The following is a 20,098-nucleotide window of genomic DNA, read 5'->3' on the forward strand; positions in this document are numbered from 1 at the left end:
TTTTCCTTCTTTGGATCAAACAGATACATCATATTTCTCTACCTTAAGGCATCTATAAAATGGTTTTTTTTTTTTTTTTTCTTGTATTTTTATTTTATCAGACTGATCATACCATCTTCACATGCATGCAGAAGGCATACTGTACAATCTATGCATTTCACCACATGTGCCAGCGTGGCGAACAGGTGCAAATTCCAAGCCATCCATCAGATGGTTCTGCCCAAATATGGAGCTTGGTTTCCCAAGCAGTTGGGCCATGTTACTAGAAATTTTCCATTGCCAGACATTTGTTTAGTAAACTGTGGCCCACCTGACCCTTGTGATGGATGGATTGGATCTCATACCTACGTGCCCTGCTTCCACGCGTATACATCAGCTGCCTTATATACACGTGGATGTGTACAAGTGCAGACCATTGATATGATAGGTCATAATGTACATGGACCGCATGCCCCCATAGCATCTCTGAGATGGGAAGATCGGAGCCATACAGTTTTTAGCCGTTTTTAACATGGACGGTCGGAGGAATTTCATCTTGTTATTTCCAGGCGACCAGTTGGAAGGGTTAGGGATTGATCCAGACTAGCTTTTGTGCATGGTTCATCTATAGGGAGTTCCATTAGATTAACGTCTGGATAACCAACATGATGGGCCGCTGCCTGGGGTTTGATCTGGGCCAGGAGTACGAGAACCTCGCCATACATATAGTTGCATTTGGACTTGTTGGCATCTGCATCACATATCTAGACCGACCTTGCAGTCCACTCTCCATAGGTTGCCTAGAAAAGTCATACTGATTGGATGATCCAAACCGTTCAGTCAGTGGCATGCAAAAAAAATAAATAAAATGGATTGACAAGATTGTTCACTAAAAAAAAGGATAAAAAGTCCAGTCACAGATGCTTAAAGCCATCCCAAAGCTGTGAATAAGAAGGGACTGGACTTAATAGACGGTTCAGATATGTGATCTAAATGGCAAGGAGTCCAAATGCAAGTGTACATGTGTTTGCTTGTGATATTTCTGATTAACCTTGATTTATGCATGTACAAATGCATGGATCTCTGTACGATGGGAGTCCCCATCTTAACATGAATGTTGTGGGTCCCCAACTTCTAGGGCCGAAAGTCTATGCGTACAAGTGGGGGCCATGATCAAGCGATTTCTGACCATTCAATTAGTTTCTAACTAATAGCGGTAAGAAAGTATAGCAATGGTGTATTGGATACGATTGCTAGGATGGCCATCTACTGAGGGTCCCTTTATATCAATGGCTGAGATCATTAAACACTGCTGCCAACTTGTAGGAACTGAAAACCTGAGTTTACTGCTTAAAAGAGCCATGGGCCTTAACTGCTTGCTAAGATGTGTTTTGTGCTGAACGTTGGTCACATGCATATGTGCACCTGTCCACAAGTACACTAAAAAAATGTTCCGGGATGCCTTGTAATGAGATACCATAAGACTTTATAGCAGTGGAGCTGTCGCCATGTTGGAATGATGATCCAAACCGTTGATTTGAGGAGATATACAGCTGACGTTCGGTAAGGTATATCCTTTACAACACCTGTTTTACATTAGTGTACAGTGATAAAGGCCTCAATCTTTCTCATAAGGTAAGTTTCATTAAGGATGATGTGAAAAATGCAAAAAGCTAAGGCTACACCATGTGAACTTAAGGTGTCATTCAACACCACCATCACCATGCATTCGTGTATTCGGTGGTAATTACACCTTTTTGGTGCATTTGGCACCATGTAATCAATGGTAAATGAAAAGCTGATTTTTTTTTAAATTTTTTTTAATTTTTTAAAATATCTTTGTTTTGCTGAGGTAAATGGAAAGCTGACCCCTTTCCAAAGGCAGGAAAGTCACACGAGCAACAAAGGTACCATTGGGCTATTAATCGGCTATACACAATGGCATTATCCTGAAAGAATCCACTCATCGGCTACACTGTTAAAATCACACCACTAGAATGATCCAAACTGTCCAAACATTAGCCATTTAATGGATGGTTAAAAAAGGGTTTGTGAGTCGCGTTGTTTGGATTGTTACGTTTGTGGCCCAACCGAGGCTCCAAATTTTCCTCATTTTTTGTCAAAGTATATATTTTAATGGGCTTATTACAATTATTCTATCAAATGTCACATATGTATGTTAATTTGAGATATTAAAGCTGATTTAATGAAATTTAAATTATAGTGAATATAATACAATACTCTAATGCATTCTAATTAAAGGCTGTCAAACACCTTTTTTAAAATTTACTAGATTCCAATTATAAGATGACAAACACAATTGACGATTTCAACGCAGATAGAATCTAAGATAGTTGTGATTTATGTTCCAATTCATACAAATACAAGCTACCAAATGATGTTTGTTAAGACTAACGTTGTTTCCATCAACGGTGGCGATGGGCCAGGCATCCACTAGCTTAGCTTGGCCATGGGTCTAAGGGCCCAAACCTACTTCGCCTGGCCATGGATCTAGGCTTGGGGCCTACATATGTGGCCCAATTAATTTTTGGGTTAAGCCAACTAGCTTGGCCCTGGTTCTGATCTTGGGACCTTGCATATGTGGCCTGATTTTCGAAACAGGGACCCACCTGAATTTCGAAACAGCCTGACCCTTCATCCAGATCAGATGATGGGTCTGAATGGCCTGGATTTCATATATACAATGCAGTCCCCCTCCACATAAATCAACGATGGACATTCCTTCCCAACTTGTCCCCTGTGGTGTGGCCCAGCCGATTCACAGAATAGCCTGATTTTACGGCCCTGGAGGAAAGATGATACCCTGATGGAAGGTTGGATGCACCATATGGGCCCCACGTGCACACACATAAATATAGCTTAAGAGCCTGTTTAGTAGACGCCTACAAATGAGTTCGTCTAATAAACAATCACTATAAAGTGAAATGATATCAACTCATTTTTAAGCGTCTCCCAAACTTCACTGAGTCTGCTTTTCAATGTAGGGAATGCAAGAATGGAGTCATAAGCTCACTGACGTGGCAAAAAATCAAGCATTGGGTGGTACTGACACAGGACGGAGCATAGTTTAAAAACCGAAATCTTGACCTGACTCAGTCTTAATTTGGGTCGGGTCAAGTCAATGACTCGACTCATCTCGAATTGATATTTAACAATTATGAATGATTATATTGGTAATTATAAAAATATTTAAAACTGGGGCCTGACTTGACGTATGTGTTGTATAACCTTGCTGTCCCATCCCTTTTCCTGGATCATTTTAGGGCATGGTCCAAAAAATGAGACATTGAAATCTCAGGTGGACCACACAGTAGGTATTGAATTCCCACCATTTCAAAACTTCTTGGAGGGCCACGAAAGTTTTGGATCAAGCTGCTATTTATTTCTTCCCTTCATCCAGTTCTGTGTGACCTTATCAACATGGCAAATAAACATTACAGTGGGCCCTGGGAAGTTTTTAATGGTGGGCATTCAATCAGGCAAAATGGATGAATGTAGTAGATATACAACACATAAAATTGTGGTGGGCCCAACTGTCCAGACCTCACCCACTTAAGCTGAATTTTCAGGTCGGGCTTGATCTCAGGACTGAGTTTCCTAAGGACAGCTCAAAACCTTACCCAGTTGAGTAGACTCGGTTGAGTTTCCGAGTCAATTCAGCAAGTTTTAGAACTATGTGAGAGAGTGAGCAAACCTGATGTCCAGAGAGGTGAAGCCAAGCTCAGGCAACCATGGAAGGCAGCTGGTTTTACCATCAAACTGTTATTGAACTCCCCGGAGCAAAAGCATTAGACCACCCACGCTCTTGAGCCATAGCTATAGGGGTTATCAATGGGCAGGGCTCGGGCCTGGCAAAATCAAAATTTTGATTAGACCCCGCCCGAACAGTTCGAAATCCATGCTGAAGCCAACCCCAGGCTCAGCCTGTTGACAGCCCTAGCCATAGCCAAGGATAGTCCCCTTACTACAGAGTTTGCAGTAGGGCTGAAAATTGGGTTTGGGTCAGCCCCAACCTGACTTGCCCAAACCCGAGTTCAGGTCAGCCCAAACCTGACCAACCCAACCCTGAGTTCAGGTCAGGTTGGGTTAGGGTTGGAAAACTGCAATCCAATTTGAAATTGGGTTGTGTTTGGGTTGAACAAGTTTGGTTTGGGTTAGTTTAAGTAGGGAATGATCACGTGTTTGGGTTGGGCCGGGTCGGTTTAGAGTTGACCATAGAGGAATTTGGGTCAGGTTGTGGGTTGGGTCCTCTTGATGTTGGGTTGGTCTCGGGTTGAAAGCTCATTGAGTTGACTCATGCTGACTTTCGGGTCAAGTCCCTGAGTTTTAGGACTGTGAATGGGAGTTCTCAGCATTGGGTTAAGTGGGGCCACCAATGCATCCTATACCGAATTCTGTCCTCAAATGAAAAATGCCTGATCATGGTATTTCCTCAACATGGGATGTGTATGTCATTGATTTCACCAAGAAAACCACAATCAAAGGAAATTGCCAAGGCCACATCAAAAGTTTCAGTTTTACACCAACACTCTTAACTTGTATTATAAAACCAAACCAAACCAAACCAAAAAATAAACCGTGTTAAAATGCATCCAAACAGCCCCTAAACAAATAGGATGCATACTATCTTTTCTTGTAGATACATATTCTTTCATATAATGAAGGTTCGGATACTCAGGAATGAAGAAAAAGTTGGAAAAAGAAAAGATGGTATGAGAATAACCTTTAATTCAGGTGCTTTCAGGCAATGCCTGTGAACCCTCAACAAGTGATTCGATTCTCTGTAAGAAGAAAAATAAAACAAAAAGAACAACAAATCCATCACGTGAATGAAATGAGGGGCAAAGGGATCCTACTCGTGATTGCCTCACACGTTGCAATGCGGAAAGCATGCATAAAATTTGAGCTTACAGTTGACTGGGCCCCAGAGCAAATGTGCTTTAGCCCAGAATTTCAGCAGGTCCTCTATTCAGGTGAACCCCATGCCAATGGAATATGAGTGGTTGAAAAGGGAGAACCAATGCTGGGCCACTTGATGAATGGAGAACTGCCTGATTTTCAGGCCACGACACATTCATTGTGTGGTCAGTCAGATGAATGACCTAGGTTGCACATACATGGCACATTCATTTTGTGCATAAAAGTAGCATTCGTCATGATGAGATGTTTTGGAAATATGAATGTTCTCGAACATTCACAAAGAGAATGGGAAAAAAAGGCAAATAAATAAATAAATAATAATAATGACAACAAGCAAACCCGTCAATTGAAAATGATGAGATCTTCTCTCAAATAGTTCAATTTTCGGAAGTCCACACACCTTAACTGATTGCTTGACTTCTTCAAGTTTATGTAACAGAAAATCACTGGGAATTCCACCCCTATCTTCAGGCATAATATGGCGTTGTGGAGTCATCACCTGCATATGCAAATCACAAACAAGATTATTTTTGCACCTTGGCTCCAATGTCCTGTGCGTTTCTCCAAAGTAAGAAAGCAAACAATCACAAGAAAATTGTCAAAAATTGCGGGTAAGCATCCATGTTTCTCTATTGCAGCTGCAAATTAGTAGCCAAACATGGCAAAATGATAATAAGCTACCCAAAGGAGGTGCATCACTAGCAGGAGGCTAACCACCAGCATGACAAATATCGACAAGAATTTGGAGGATCTCCCATTATTTTTGCGAGAAATAAACTGAACAATATCATCACGACAATATTGTGAGATTTTCAAAATATCGACAGTTTTGAAGTTCTCGTGAAATTATCCCGATATTAACGTTAAAAACATTTAAATTTTAACAAATTCATTACATCATTGCATTTTACAATTAAATTTTTTTATTATTAGTTTATAATAAATATTTTTAAATTTCTTATTTTTAGCGAGATTTTCTGGATAATACCCGAGAAAACCTCAAAATTTAAAATAACTCCTGAGAATTTCCTGAGAACGAGATTTGTCACTGTGCTAACAACCCCCACAAGGTGGCAGGCTGGATCTAGTGAAGCGAGGGACTCAACACATGCAAGAGACCATGGTCAGCTTCTCCGTCTCTCTTTTTCCCTGTTTGGATGCTATGGCCCAGTTGATGAGTGGACTGTCTGATAGTAGAAAATCAGGCTGATGTGTTTGCATGATGTTTCTTTGATACTGGTCTACTAGATGGAAGTTATGGCATAAGTTTGACACTGGCTGCCAACCTGACGTGACCGTCCTTTATCTGTGCTTGGAACTGACAATGAGAGCACAAAACTCCCACAAGCGCAATGTAATAGCCTATCGAATAGGTTGATTACAATCAAGCACTATCTAATAGTCTATTACATAGGTTAATTGCAACCAACGAGTTGATTACAATAGACTAATAGTCCACCAGATGGTAGAAAATCAAACAGTTCCTTCCATATGTTACTCAGTTCTATAAAAATGTTTGAAACTTCCAGTGCAAGAGGCGGTACATTAAATATAAATCTTCAACCTTCTTAGGTTCTTCAACAGTTAATAAATTATGTGATTAATAACTGACTACTAGCTAAGGAGCATTTAAACAGCCAGGCAAACTTCATCGGAAAAAATAGATGCGAAATAAAAGGGGTGCCTCCTGTGGTACTGCTATCACCCTAACCTTACTGTGGTACCGGCCATGTGTGGGGTCCAGTGATGTGTTCACAGGATCCAACCCGTCCATCAGATGCGTCCCCTTGAAACAGCCACCATAAATCAGCCCAATCCAAAGCTCCTGTGGGCCATATCACATGGAACATGTTGAGAGAGAATGCTGACCGTTGATTAGAGTGGGGGACCTACCGTGTTGTATATATAGAACCCAGGTCATTCAGATCCTTCATCCAGACCAGATGAAGGGTCAGGCAAACAATCAGGTTGTTTTATGAAACAAGCATGCCCTTATGAAATTCAAGGGTGGGCGTTCGCTCCCAGCTTGTTCCCTTTGCTGCAGTTCACTTCAGTTTTGGGTCGGGCTGGGTATTGGCTTCTGGGGTTTTTAGAGGTGACGCATCTGATGGATGTTTTGGATGGTGTCAATACATCACATAGGCCCCACAAATGACTGGTACCACTGAAAGGTTACAGTGGTACTGGTAACACTGGAGTGCATGTTTGGAGAGCTAAAAGGGACTGGAGAATTGCAAGAATTCTGATCAATTACCTTCCGACTAGAAGATATACTAATTGCTGGAGCCTCTGTTATAGATGCCACCGGGACTGGTGTGATTTCTCCCATGCCGGTGAAAATAGCAGGCTTCCAGCTTCTTCTCCCTTCCTTTATTCTCTCGTAAGCTTCCGTCATGATGACCTGCACAGAGGGCAGGAATGTGAGATTTGAAGCTAAATGAGATGAAATCATCTCCAATCTTTAGGGACAGAACAGACTCTCCATTTTCTGAAGAAAAAAAAAGAATAAACAGAAAATGGAAATATAAAGACAGCATAAATGCCCAACAGAGTCTATGCCAAACGACAATAAAGCCAGGGAGAAGGTGAAAAATGAGCCTGCGTCCGCTAAACCAAAGGTTTCAACAACAGAAAGGCTGATAATCAATCAAGAAAGGTGGCCCCCTTTGTGGATGTGCTAAGCATAATACAAGATTTTATCGCTCATACAAATTTTTATGATTGGTGGAACCCCCCAGGAAAGAAATCATCGAGTTGGAGGCACTAAAAGGACCTGGACCAAGGATAAGAGGGTTGCTTCTTTGAAGAAATGTGGTTTCTCCTATCTCAGAGTAAAAATCAGAGGTGTGCTCCAGTTGTACCGCTATACCAGTACCACCATAAGCCTACGTTGGTACCTGGCAAGGTGGGGTCCACATGGTGTATGTATCACATACAATCCGTCCATCAGATGTGTCCCCTCAGGTTACCCATAGAGCCTGAAAATCAGCTTGATCAAAAACTCTGGTGTGCCACAACACAGGGAACAAGGTGGAAGGGGACGCTCACCTTTGATTCTCACTGGGGTTAACTAAGTTGCAGAACAGACTGATTTTTTTTTCCTGACCCTACCCTTCATCCAGGATAAATGAAGCGTCTGGAAGGCCTGGATTCTGTATACACAACATGGTGAACCCCCACCCCCCGGGTGGGCATTCCTTGTAAACTTGTCTCGCTTGTGCTGTGGTTCACCTTGGTTTCCATTTGGGACAATTTTTGGGCCTTGGTGTAACCAGTGTTTTAAAGAGCTATGCTATGTAGCATGTATCTTATGCAACGTAGCGTAGCTTAACCTTAACGCTATGTAGCTCACGAAAATAGTTTAAGTCCCATGTAGCCTGTGCTAAATGTAAATTTGCTTACGCTACAAGCTACATAGACTACACTACATGCTATGTAGCTCACATTACAAGATAATTTTCACTACAACATTAAAATCAATTATTGTTTTTGATTATTTGTTACATTTTTCTATTTTCAATTAGTTTATATTTTCAATGCTTTTAGTAAAATTAATACAAGTGACAGTATTAAATCAGTTTTGTTGCTCTTTCTTTACCTTTAAACTTAATGATTACCCTTTCCACACTTTATTACCCAACCTAGATGGGGCACCCAGTCAAAGCGGACCAGCCATGGTGAATATTCTACTTGTAATCCTTCTGTCAGATAAGAAATTCATTTAGAAGCCCGCCTCCCTAATGCTCATTTTGCCACAGCTTATGGCACTTCTACAGCACTACTTGACCAGCCTCTCGGTCTTTCAGCTAATAATGTAGTCCCACAGGCGTTCCCTACCTTTAAGGCATCCGGAAGGACAGGAAAAATGATTGAAACCAAATGAATCCAATTTTCCCATTGTCACTACCGAAATACATGTTGACTCTTGTATGCAGATATGAGAACAAAACAATGTTAAATAGTTTATGGTATAAGCAAAGATTTTTTGGTATGATTTATCATGTTAAATAGTATACAGTCTAACCAAAATAATGTTTAGTATATGATATAATTCGTGTTGTTATATATGAACTAACCATTAGTATTAAGGAAAAGGTACCCTGGTGTATGTTGTTTGCCAATGTAGTGTCGGTCAATGAGATTATTGGTGATATATGCTAAACTGGAGGTTTCTGAGGAAATGCTCCAGAGAGCAGAGGTTTAAAAATCAGCCAAAATAAGAAGTATTTGGATTTTGCAATGGAACTTTAGTAGAAATAGTTACACAGGCAAGCTTTTACTTCAAATCGATGGCCAGGATATTCTTCAAGAGAAGTGTCTAGTTACCTTGGCTCTATTATTCAAAAGGATGGAAAGATCGACGAGGATGTTTCCAATGGGAGCTGGGTGGGTGAACTGGTACAGTGTGATTCCCCCATGCCAACTCAAGGGAAAATTTCCTAATATCAGATGGAAAAAATTAAGAATGAAATTAATGTGGGGGCATTTTCACACTGGGCTCGAGTGGGGTGGCCTGTGAGATGCAGGGGCACACTCAGGGTGGGCGGCCTGTGTGAGGCAGGTGGCTCATGAGATGCGGGCCCCACCCGTGTGACTCGGGTGACTCGTGTGAGGCGGTACCCATATGATTTGGGGCCCACGAGGGGGGTTCGACCGAGAGCCTAACCCATGAGACGTGGGGCCTGGGCAATGAGATAAACGGATTAATTTGCTATAGTCTAACAGTTCGAACTTTTAGAGCAAATGGTTAATTGTCCTGCATTAAATTGGTATTAGAGCGGGAGGTCTCGTGTTCGAGACTCCTCACCAGGGGTGATTAATGCGGGAGCATTTTCACACCGGGCTCGAGTGGGGTGGCCTGTGAGATGCAGGGGCATACTCGGGGTGGGCGGCCTTCGTGAGATGCGGGCCCCACCCGTGTGACTTGGGTGGCTCGTGTGAGGCGGTACCCATGTGATTTGGGGCCCACGAGGGGGGTTCGACCGAGAGCCTAACCCATGAGACGTGGGGCCTGGGCAATGAGATAAAGGGATTAATTTGCCATACTCTAACGGTTCGAGCTTTTAGAGCAAATGGTTAATTGTCCTGCATCAGAAATAATCCGAAGAAGCCAAGGAGTGGCCCTCTGAGAGTAAATTGAGATGTGCTATGAAAAACCGTAGCCTCGGTCAGGAGGAAATTTGAGTACAGTTGAAGGGTATAAAGGAGGATGAGGGGAAGACATAAATGAAATTGGGTAAAGGTGGTGAGAAGAGATATGGGAGCTTGTTTACTCACAGATGATAAGACTTTTGATATGAATGATCGAGGAAACAATATCCATAAACACAACTGCGAACTTGCGACAAGGCTCACACATGCCATATTTCATAAGATTAATGTTTTCTCACAATATATACCATGGATATAAATTTCTTGAGGTCGACAATGCATATTGACAAGCTTATTTCTAACACAACATAAATCACAAACAAGTTCATTGATACAGAAAGTTTGACATGGGTGACCTCTTCAATTGGCCACTACCCCAAAGTCAGACCAATCTGATGATCTTAAAACATCCAAGCAATCACCCATAATTCATAGGACAACCCATAAAGTTATGGACAGTAATCTATAACGAAATCCATTGAATGGAAGGTTATGATCATAGAATCATTGTCAGTTTTGGTTGCTGGCCAACATCATAGAGGCGGTCCATCAACCGGACGATCTGGAGGGAAGAGTTTGGCGTCAGTGGACATAATTGTGGAATGTAGCGCTTGTTGCACAACACTAAGAAAGCACAGTGTATCCAAACGTGTTCAACCAATAGGATAGTTATGATCTTCAGATCTGTCCATTTTTTGTGCTATGCATACCGAAGACATGGCCATTTGATTGAACGGTCCAATTGCTGAGCGCATTCATTGATTTTGGTGTTAAAGAAAACCTTAATAACCATCATGCATATATTATGTATCAAATTCTACACTTACATTCACATCTCATGAGTTTTCCCGAAGATGGCATGCAATACTGGTATCCTTTGTAGATCAGTTGCCAATTTCATGCTCAGGGACTTTGGAATCTAACTCGCAAGCATGGACACTTCTAAGCTTGATGACATCAGATTCGGAAGTCCCATTCTATCCCAAATTATGTTGGAATTAATGGAATGGCTAGATGTGAAGCCAGTGAGGAACCATCAGTTAGAAGTTTCAGCCTGTGTTTCACAGCATGCTCATGGAGGGAAATAAACAATGACCATCCCAACCTAATGTTCTCATCAATAACTTTAAAAATGAGTCAACAAGCAAATTTTGGTTTCCATGATGGCTCCACAATCATAACATCAGATATCGCGAAGCATGCAATGTCTTTTGATATAACTACACTATAAAGAGATCTCAAATAGAACTAGAAAGCTCCAGCATGGCAGCAATAATGCCAAGTAATCTTAGGTTAAGCATCTGGGACTGTAAATCCTTGCATGATCTTTTAATACTTGGCTAAGTTGCTCTGCTGCTCTTCAGGATTACCTACACTGTGGGTTCCATAGTGATGACATGATAGTCATGACTACATGCTAATGTCTTCTTTTAACTGCAGTTCATGGTGTGCCATAATGTAAAAAATGACCCGTTAAGGGGCTGACAAAGTTTTTTTTTTTGAGAGAGAGAGAGACCGTAATGGCCGTTACAGTCTGTATCATAAAGGTAATGGTGGTGGCCATTACAGCAACCATTACCATTATGGTATACCTTGCTGCAATCCCTTTTTATTGTGGTAACACTGTTCAAAACATTGAAATTTATGATTTATTTTTCAAGTACCCACATGCTGACAAAGTAAACTACTTAAGAGATAATAAAATGACGGTGTGGTTGGCATATTAGAAGGGATTTCTGTAACTTCATCAAGCATTTTTTAACATCATGTGGACATGTTTGATGAGTTTCTCATGTGGGTTTAAGTCCCTCTTCAAATGTTGGCTGTCTGTACACACTAAATATATTCACTTCCAAAATACATCACGACTAGATGCTACAAGGTTAAGCTTAATGATCTAATGTCAGGTTTTGGTGGTTATCATCATTGGTTCCCTGCCAATAAATAGAAAATTTTCAATAGTTTTGCCACATATCAACTGGCCTCAAAAAAGATGTAAAATGCAAATGAAGCTTGGAATTACCTCCTTCAAAAGTCCTGGGTTAGAGACCCCTTGAACCTGTAATTCATCCACGGGTGCAGCTTTTCCATGGGCAATACTTTCAACCCTAAATGTATGGATTCCATATGCAGATTGCAAGCAACCTAAAAGGTATTGAAGCACACAGTTTCATTAGAATGATAGTTTAAATGAACTATTTCTTTTAAGCAGCTACCTTCTTCCTACAAGAATATCAATTCAATCTTGGATGAGGTTTCTCTGATGGGTAGAGTTTGGAAATCAGGAAGAGGCATTTTCTAACTCAGATATGTTCCAATCATTTATAAAATGATGGCAAAGCCAAGAATTCCAATGAGACCAAGAGAAATGATCAACCCACAACAAGAGTGCTCCATGATACAGAAGATATGAGAAAAACAATTTATTCAGTTATTCAGTAATATAAAGTGGCACATATTTCAATACTCTTTTAATTATTATGAAATTTTGGAGCAATGAAAATTTTTAAATACATGGTGTTGCTTCAGTAAAATCAGGGCTACCACCGTCACTATGAAAATCCTGATTTGTTTTCAAATTTTCAGTTATATGCATTACACATCAGCAGAAGATACCATACAAGTTACAACATTCACCAATACCATACAAGTTACAACATTCGCTTCCCTCTCACTACAGAAGCAGAAAGTGGGATCGTGGTATCATAGGTAGAGATACATTAAGAGTATTCTTCAGTTTGCACATGGTAAAATAATAATGCATTGCTCACTGTTGATGCCTGGTTGTCCATCAACCAAAAGGTGTATTGATGTTTGCCAGGCCTAAGCAAATCCTCTCCTTGCATCCTTACATGCAGCACACAACCCAGCATGGACATGTATGGGACATCTGAGGGGTGTAATAGGTAGCACCCACAATGAAGAGGATTACATGGAAAGATCAGGTTGATCGATTCATGGTACATTGAATGCAAACCATTTGCTTTTTTTTTTTTTTTTACGTAGTGGCCCTGATGAGTGAGCTGGCCTGATTTTAGTGCCAGGTCATATGCATGGTGGGAACCCCAAAATGTATGGCTCAAAATGCCTAACACATATGCTGTGTGCAAAGGTCTGTGTAGGGTTAGCGAACCTTCTGGTTTATTATAACCTTTTTGCATCAGACCAAGTACCTACCATTTTGTGCTTTAGATGTCCAAGATGCATTCCACATGCAGGATATCGTTGTGCTTTAAGCAATTGTTTTTAAAAAATGCATTTATTTTCAAAAAACAAATTTTGGTGCTCATAAAATGATTGGCTAGTCAAGTATATTCAACACAAAATTCAAGCAAGTTAATTGAGAGGTGGATGCCCAAAAAATCATAACCCAACTTAAAAAATTCAAAAAGGAAAGATTCAATATATATACCTTGTTCAATGATGATGTCAATAACAAGAGGAAGTGGAATGTGCTTCTCAGTCTTTGTGAACCCCCAAAATGGTAGAAATGAAGGTTTTGCAACCTTAAAAAAAGAAAAAGAAAAATCCAAAGCCAAGTCTCATACTACATGTAAAATAAAGAGTTAAAAAAGTAATGATGAAACATGAAGATCCCCAAAGACTAACCTTATAAACTATCTCGTTTGGGGTGACATACAATTTCCGTGATGCTATATCCTTTCTCAGAACATGTCTTCTGATGGGAATATACAAAAGCATAACAATTCCGATTCCCCATGCTAAAATCAAAAGTAATGATATTAGGACCCAAATTATTGTGTCACATTGCACATGGTTCCTCGCAAGTTCATCAAAGGAGGCAATATAGAGTATTTTTGCAGAAACTTCTGATTCCTCGTCATCAGCCTCAGATACAGGATTTGCTAGTAAGAGCTCATTTTGTTCACTACACTCCCTCAAACCGATAGTATGACCCGTCAACATTCCTACAAGTTCCAAAACAAATAAATAAACACCCTTTTCTTTCTCTCTTATATCAATTTAATAAATAAGCAGTTCAAAATTTATGGGTGCATTTGGATACACTATCGAATTGAATGTCAACTGTTAGTCTAATAAAGTGGAAATAATCAACTTATGATATCCTCCCTTAGCATTTATATTGAGAAGCTGGCTCCAAATTGCAATTGTGCAAATTCTTGTCATTTCCACTTGATTAAACTGAATTTTCGCAATTCAATTCACTCGTGTATAGAAATTTCACAATTCAATTTGCTTGTGTATACAAATGCAGCCTAAGATACACCCATCTCAGAAGCATCATTAATAAGCTATGTTTAAACATTTGAAACCACTATGATGTTTCTCAATGGAGGTTGGGATCTAATGAATATGAAGTACTACTCATAGACCTAAATATTTGTATCATATCGACTGATATGGCCATATCATATCCATATCGGCATAAGACACTACACAATACGAGACCTTATCGGCCCAATAGGAAAAAACTGACCTGTATCGCCGATACAGGGCATATTGGCACCGATACAAGGCCGGTACACTTATAAAAGCCCAATTTTGATTTTTTTCCAAACTTTCGCTCATCTCCTTTTCTTTTTTATTTTCATTTAAACCATGGAGTATGCTTAATAACTCATTTTAGGCTAGATCTAGACTTTTTTTAAGATTACAACAAATGATTTGAACGAGATTTGGCAAATCAAAGCGAAGTGGACCATTATGGGAAAAATCGGAAAGAAACGATGAACCTTCATTTTTATTTATTTATTTATTTATTTTTGTTTTTGTTTTTGTTTTTGTTTTGTATTTCAATGTAATGGGCCTTAGTTCACCAAATCATGCTTGATTTGTGTAATTAGCCTCATTTAGTTGACCACTCACTCATAACTACAACTCTTAACTCGATTATTTCCTAATAATTGATGTGCCTCACAAGTCACATTAATTTGCTAACCGACAATATCTCGATCCTTAACTACCACCTTATTTCACTAAATCATGCTTGATTTTTGTTCAATTAGGGCCCATTTAGTTGCACTTCAACAAGTCAAATTGACAGACAACATTCTCATCAAAGAATAGTCCAATGCACTATCATATGCATGTCCAAAATACAAAAAATGATATATTCTTGAATATCTTATTATTCTCCTTTTTTTCCTAATATTTTTCTTAATTCTTTGGCTTGAATTTTTTTTCCAACTTGTATGGGCCAATATAGTTTAGTACGGACCAACATCGATACGCGATGCCCATATCATATAGTTTTTTGGCCGGGCTGATATGCCCCCCAATACTGATATTCAGGACCATGGTACCACTTAATAAATGGCATTGGCCATATAAACTAGTAAGAAAAACCTTGAGGGCCTATCATTTTAACTGAGGATATGATTCTTGATTGAGTGGAATGATGGAACATGAATCATGTAGTCGACCCCAGTTACTTCGTATAAGGCTTAGATGATAATGATGATGAATGGAAAATGTCTTGATCAATCCAGACATACCATCCAAGATGGGCCATCCCAAGCATGGGTCAAACATTGCATTTACTGGTGGTTTCTAAATATTCAATTTATGGACTTTCTTTCTGGTTTACTCCTAATCATCTAAAAGTGGGTGATAGATTTGTTACTTGTGAATGTTAGATAAACACACTGGTTTGGGCAGTGGCTCATCCAACACGAGATTCATGGCATTCAGATAAATAACACAGAGAAAATGAGCTAGAGTACAGTATGACTTCACTAAACTGTAAGATAGAGAGGCAACAAAACATCCGCACTACATACATGTATCCCAATGCAAACCATCCAAATCATGGGCCTGACTGGGGTATCTTAACAATCTGATTTCCTCTGTTGAATTTGGACTGTTTGCCAGTTACTTTTTATTCTTCCATTTAGTGGTCACCAATCAGGTGGTGAGGATTATCATGTAAGGGTGACTTTTGTGCAATGTTCCAATGATGCCCCAGATTTAGTTGGTCTGAATTGATGTACATGCATGAAAGCATGCTAGCATACATGAACAGCAATCCAGACCCTCAAAAATCATGGTCCCAATTGTCGATAGAGGACAGCCCAAAATCACACTGATCACGTGATTTCAACCATTGGATGATGCCTGTTGAATATAGAACCGTCCATTTGATGGGCAACAATCAGATATCAACGATCATCCAATCAATGTCTATTTTTTGTCCAGCCTAAACTCACAATGGAACCAAAATTTCGACAGTTCCGATCAACGCAAATGCATGCCTCGTGTACTGTGGATGAGCTGCTAATGTTCCCTTCCGGTGTAGCAAACTCACACAGTAATGTAGCAAAAAAAGTTTCAAAATAACAGGAAACAGACCCTACTTCCATTGATTTCTGGTAATAATAGAAAGATAGAAATAAAACGTAAGTTCTGATAATCTTATGCACCGTTTGCATGTACACCAAATCGCAATTCGACCGCGATTTCAGAAAATTATGGAATTAGAACATCAAAAATGAAATTGGAAATGAAAATGGGAAGAAAAAGTAATGAATTTTACCTGAAAATGATCTGAATCCGTCAAACAAAAGGGAAAACCCTCATTTAGAATGATAAAGAATGGAAATCCAGTTCAAGATCGTGGTAAGGGCTCTAAGAGCGACATTCGGAGAACTCTCTCTCTCTCTCTCTCTCAGCTGAAATCAAAATAGGGGAGGAGATGGGGAGTTATTTGATACTCCGAAAGCAAGTGGTTCTTGATACACAGGCACTTATAAATCATGCTTTTGCAACCCATTGTCTCAAACTAAACAACCTAGATTGGAAAATTCCCCAAAAACAGGTATATGGAACAATCCCAAACGTTGATCAATTGGAACGGGAGCGGATAAGGTGAGACCCCGGCCTCACCCAAGAGGGTGCGGCCCTTACCGTGGGTTACCTTGGGGCCCACCTTGCTGTATGTATTCTATATCCACACCGTCCATCCGTTTTCCCCTATCATTTTATGTCATAATTCAAAAAACGAAGAAGATCAAAATCTTAGTTGGATCATACTCTAGGAAACAGTGGTGATTGTACACTTTACCATTAAAAACTTCCCAGGGCACACCTTAATGTTTCCTTAGTGTTTATTTACCATCTAATCTTTTAATAAGTTCAAGGGGAAAAACAAATATCAGCTTGATCCAAAGCTTTTGTGTAGTAATAGTTAATCACCATCGTTTCCCATGGTATGGTCAACCTAAGATTTGGATCTTATTCATTTTTAGTATCATGAAGTAAAATCGTCTTGGAAAACGGATGGACGGTGTGGATACATAATAAATACATCAAGGTGGGCCCCACGGTAACCCACGAAAAGTGCTGCACCGTCTTGGGTGAGGCCGGGGTCTCACCAAACCGTTTCCAACGGGACCGGCATCTTCCCCAGCAACTCAGACACCGGAAGGTAGGGCTGTCAACGGGACGGGCCTATGGTATATCTCGGCCCAGATTTTGAACTGTTCAAAGGCCCGGCCTATTCAAAATTCCGTTTTTTGGGCCAAAGCCCGGCCCATTGACACCCCTTCCAGTAGGTCGCTTTATTTGATGGGAAATGATACGGTAGAGCGGGCGGTACCTAAATATGGTAGAATCAAATCTATAAAGTACAGTTGTCAGGGAAACATGCCAATCTTGACCGTCCATCTAATTTTATCTACTGTAGATGGCGTATTTCCGTAAACACACATAAATCCGACGACCTAAACCATCATATATATGATATGCAAAATAACCGTACAAATGGAACACTCACTAAAGTAAATTGAATGAAAATTATTGATGATATTTTCCAATATAAAAGCCATATATCCTGATAGATGGACAGACCTACCCTGCCACGTGTAATGTAGTGAGTGATCTCTACGATATTCTAGAGATTCGAAATAAATTTGTTGATGATTGAGAGATGATATTAACGGGTCTACAACCCTTTAAATAGGGATACCAAGCTTGATAAGAAGTTTCAGAATTAAATTACAAGTAAAACTCTCTAAAATTCGTAACTTACTATAAATAGTAAATTTACTATTTATAATAAGTTTCATACATGGCTTAACCATGTTATTATCTTAATTTTTCTAAAGCCAAAGAATGAAAAGTTAGAATCAAATCAAAACTTACTAAAAATAGTAAAAACGGAAATAAATATGGAATTCAATTGTTGATTTGATGGAATCTCATAAATTTGATGTGCAAAATCATATATGGTACGTCGAGTAATTCATTCCGGTTTGTAAGATATGTCTGTTTTAAGGTTCTGACAGTCTTGATGACCTCTACCTCCTATCGAGCCTTCTTTGGTCCATCTTGGACATGAAAGTGTCCACGGCCCACTCTACATTAGTCCCCTCCACTTCAAAAGAACTCTTCCTCGAGTTCTCATCCTGCTTCGGTTCTTGATACTTGGTCAGGTGCACCGTAACGATACTTGGATAAAAATTTATGGTCAATTTACGGTTCACTTTCTTTTGGTCCAACTATGCTAGGAATGTATCGGTGTCACGTCCTACATCAGACCCCTCCACTTGGAAAAAACTCATCCTCGAGTTACTCAAGGGACATTGCTTATGATACTTAAATAATTTTAGCGTCGATGTTTATCAGTTTTTTCCCTGTATCTTGCATTAGGCTCTTGAGCTGACAGAATACATGTATTCACTCTCTCCTTGACTTGACTCTTGCTCTTCCTGACTTGACTAGTATGGATTAGTTCATTCACTTGTACTTGTAAGATTTGACATTCTTTTTGATTCACCCGACAGTAAGGGCGGTTGGGCAAGCTAGCCTCAGAGACAAGGCATATGTGATGTTAGATGTCCCTTATGGGGGCAATTCATCAGGTAAATCTTCGGGCTAAACTTCTTTAAATTTGTTCATGAATGGCCTTAAACCTGGAGGAATATCTAAGGGCTTCGATTCTGTGTCCTTTACCATTACAGCGTATACATCGCCGATTTCTTTGGATTCCTACATGAAATCCCGAATGATCAGGAGGGAACTCCCCTCCACTTTAAAAGCTTCATGGTGGTTCTCTGGTGCCATAGGGGGAAGGATTACCTTTTGACTATCATTGATGAAGATGCAAACATTGTCTCGTCCTAGGTGGGTCGTATCATAGTCTGACTGCTATGGTCGACCGAGTAACATATGGCATGCTTCGACCACATCATAAAGTATTTGATCCTTATAAGATTTACCAATTGAAAACGAGACAGTTCATTGTTTAGTTACATTAGTTTCGTTCACCTTTTTTATCTATCCAATTGAGTACGGGGAAAGATGTTTTGTCATTAGTAGCTGCAACTTGTTCACCATCACTCTTGCGACGATGCTCTTACTGTTGTTAATGTCTATGATTACATTACAGACTTAGCTATTAACGGTGCACCGCGTACGAAATATATTGTGTTGTTGCGGATGTAATTCCTTCTGTGGGGTGTACAATAATCGCTTCACAACTAGAGATTCGCCACGATCCTTACCCGTCTATTCTTCGTCATCTGCTCATTCCTTCGTGGCTTGTTCATCTTCATCAAAGCCATTGTCTTCTTCTGTGGCCTCACCTTTAGTACTTCCTTTGTTAATGGTCAAGTGGGTTGTGGGGCGTTGAGGCTTAGATGGGGTGCTCTCACTGGTTACAAAAGGTTAAGGATGTCTTCGTATTAGTTCTTTTTCTCTTGTCTGTATTGAATCCTGCGTGGTACCCGTTATGGGGGGCCGAGTTGAAGGGTAAAGCTGAATAAGAACTCTTGCAAGCTGTGTGTTTGCTCTACCTGCCAACTGAACTACTTCATCTATGGTCCCGACTGGGTGCATTTAAACTCAGTCCTGAATTGCTGATCGTAACTCACCTATAAATCGTGCTCCCTTTTGCGATTCGATTTTTGATAGATCGTTTCGTGATGCCAACCAATGGAATTCTTTAGTGTAATCTATGACGGTTCGATTCCCTTGCTGGTAATTTTGGTATTGGTGTAATATATAATACGCGCTCATAGTCATTAGAGATGAATCGCGATCGAAGAAG

General features: G+C 40.0%; 1 protein-coding gene across 2 annotated transcripts; it reads right to left on the reverse strand.

Annotated features, from left to right (window-relative positions):
- Positions 1-4,591: 4,591 nt before the first annotated feature.
- LOC131231319 (uncharacterized) lies at positions 4,592-16,764 on the reverse strand. Of its 2 annotated transcripts, XM_058227478.1 has the most exons (7): positions 16,586-16,757; positions 13,681-14,000; positions 13,484-13,577; positions 12,095-12,216; positions 7,175-7,321; positions 5,321-5,419; positions 4,592-4,781 (listed from the first exon to the last, which is right to left on the reverse strand). In XM_058227478.1, exons 2-7 carry the CDS (start codon positions 13,996-13,998, stop codon positions 4,731-4,733), a joined length of 831 nt encoding a protein of 276 aa, XP_058083461.1. In that variant the 5' UTR covers positions 13,999-14,000; positions 16,586-16,757; the 3' UTR covers positions 4,592-4,730. The 2 variants fall into 2 exon arrangements, with proteins under 2 accessions (XP_058083461.1, XP_058083462.1); XM_058227479.1 differs by lacking the exon at positions 7,175-7,321 and having other exon boundaries at positions 16,586-16,764.
- Positions 16,765-20,098: the final 3,334 nt, after the last annotated feature.

The sequence above is a fragment of the Magnolia sinica genome, chromosome 17 (genome assembly GCF_029962835.1).
Source record: "Magnolia sinica isolate HGM2019 chromosome 17, MsV1, whole genome shotgun sequence".
In the NCBI taxonomy this organism is placed as follows: Eukaryota; Viridiplantae; Streptophyta; class Magnoliopsida; order Magnoliales; family Magnoliaceae; genus Magnolia; species Magnolia sinica.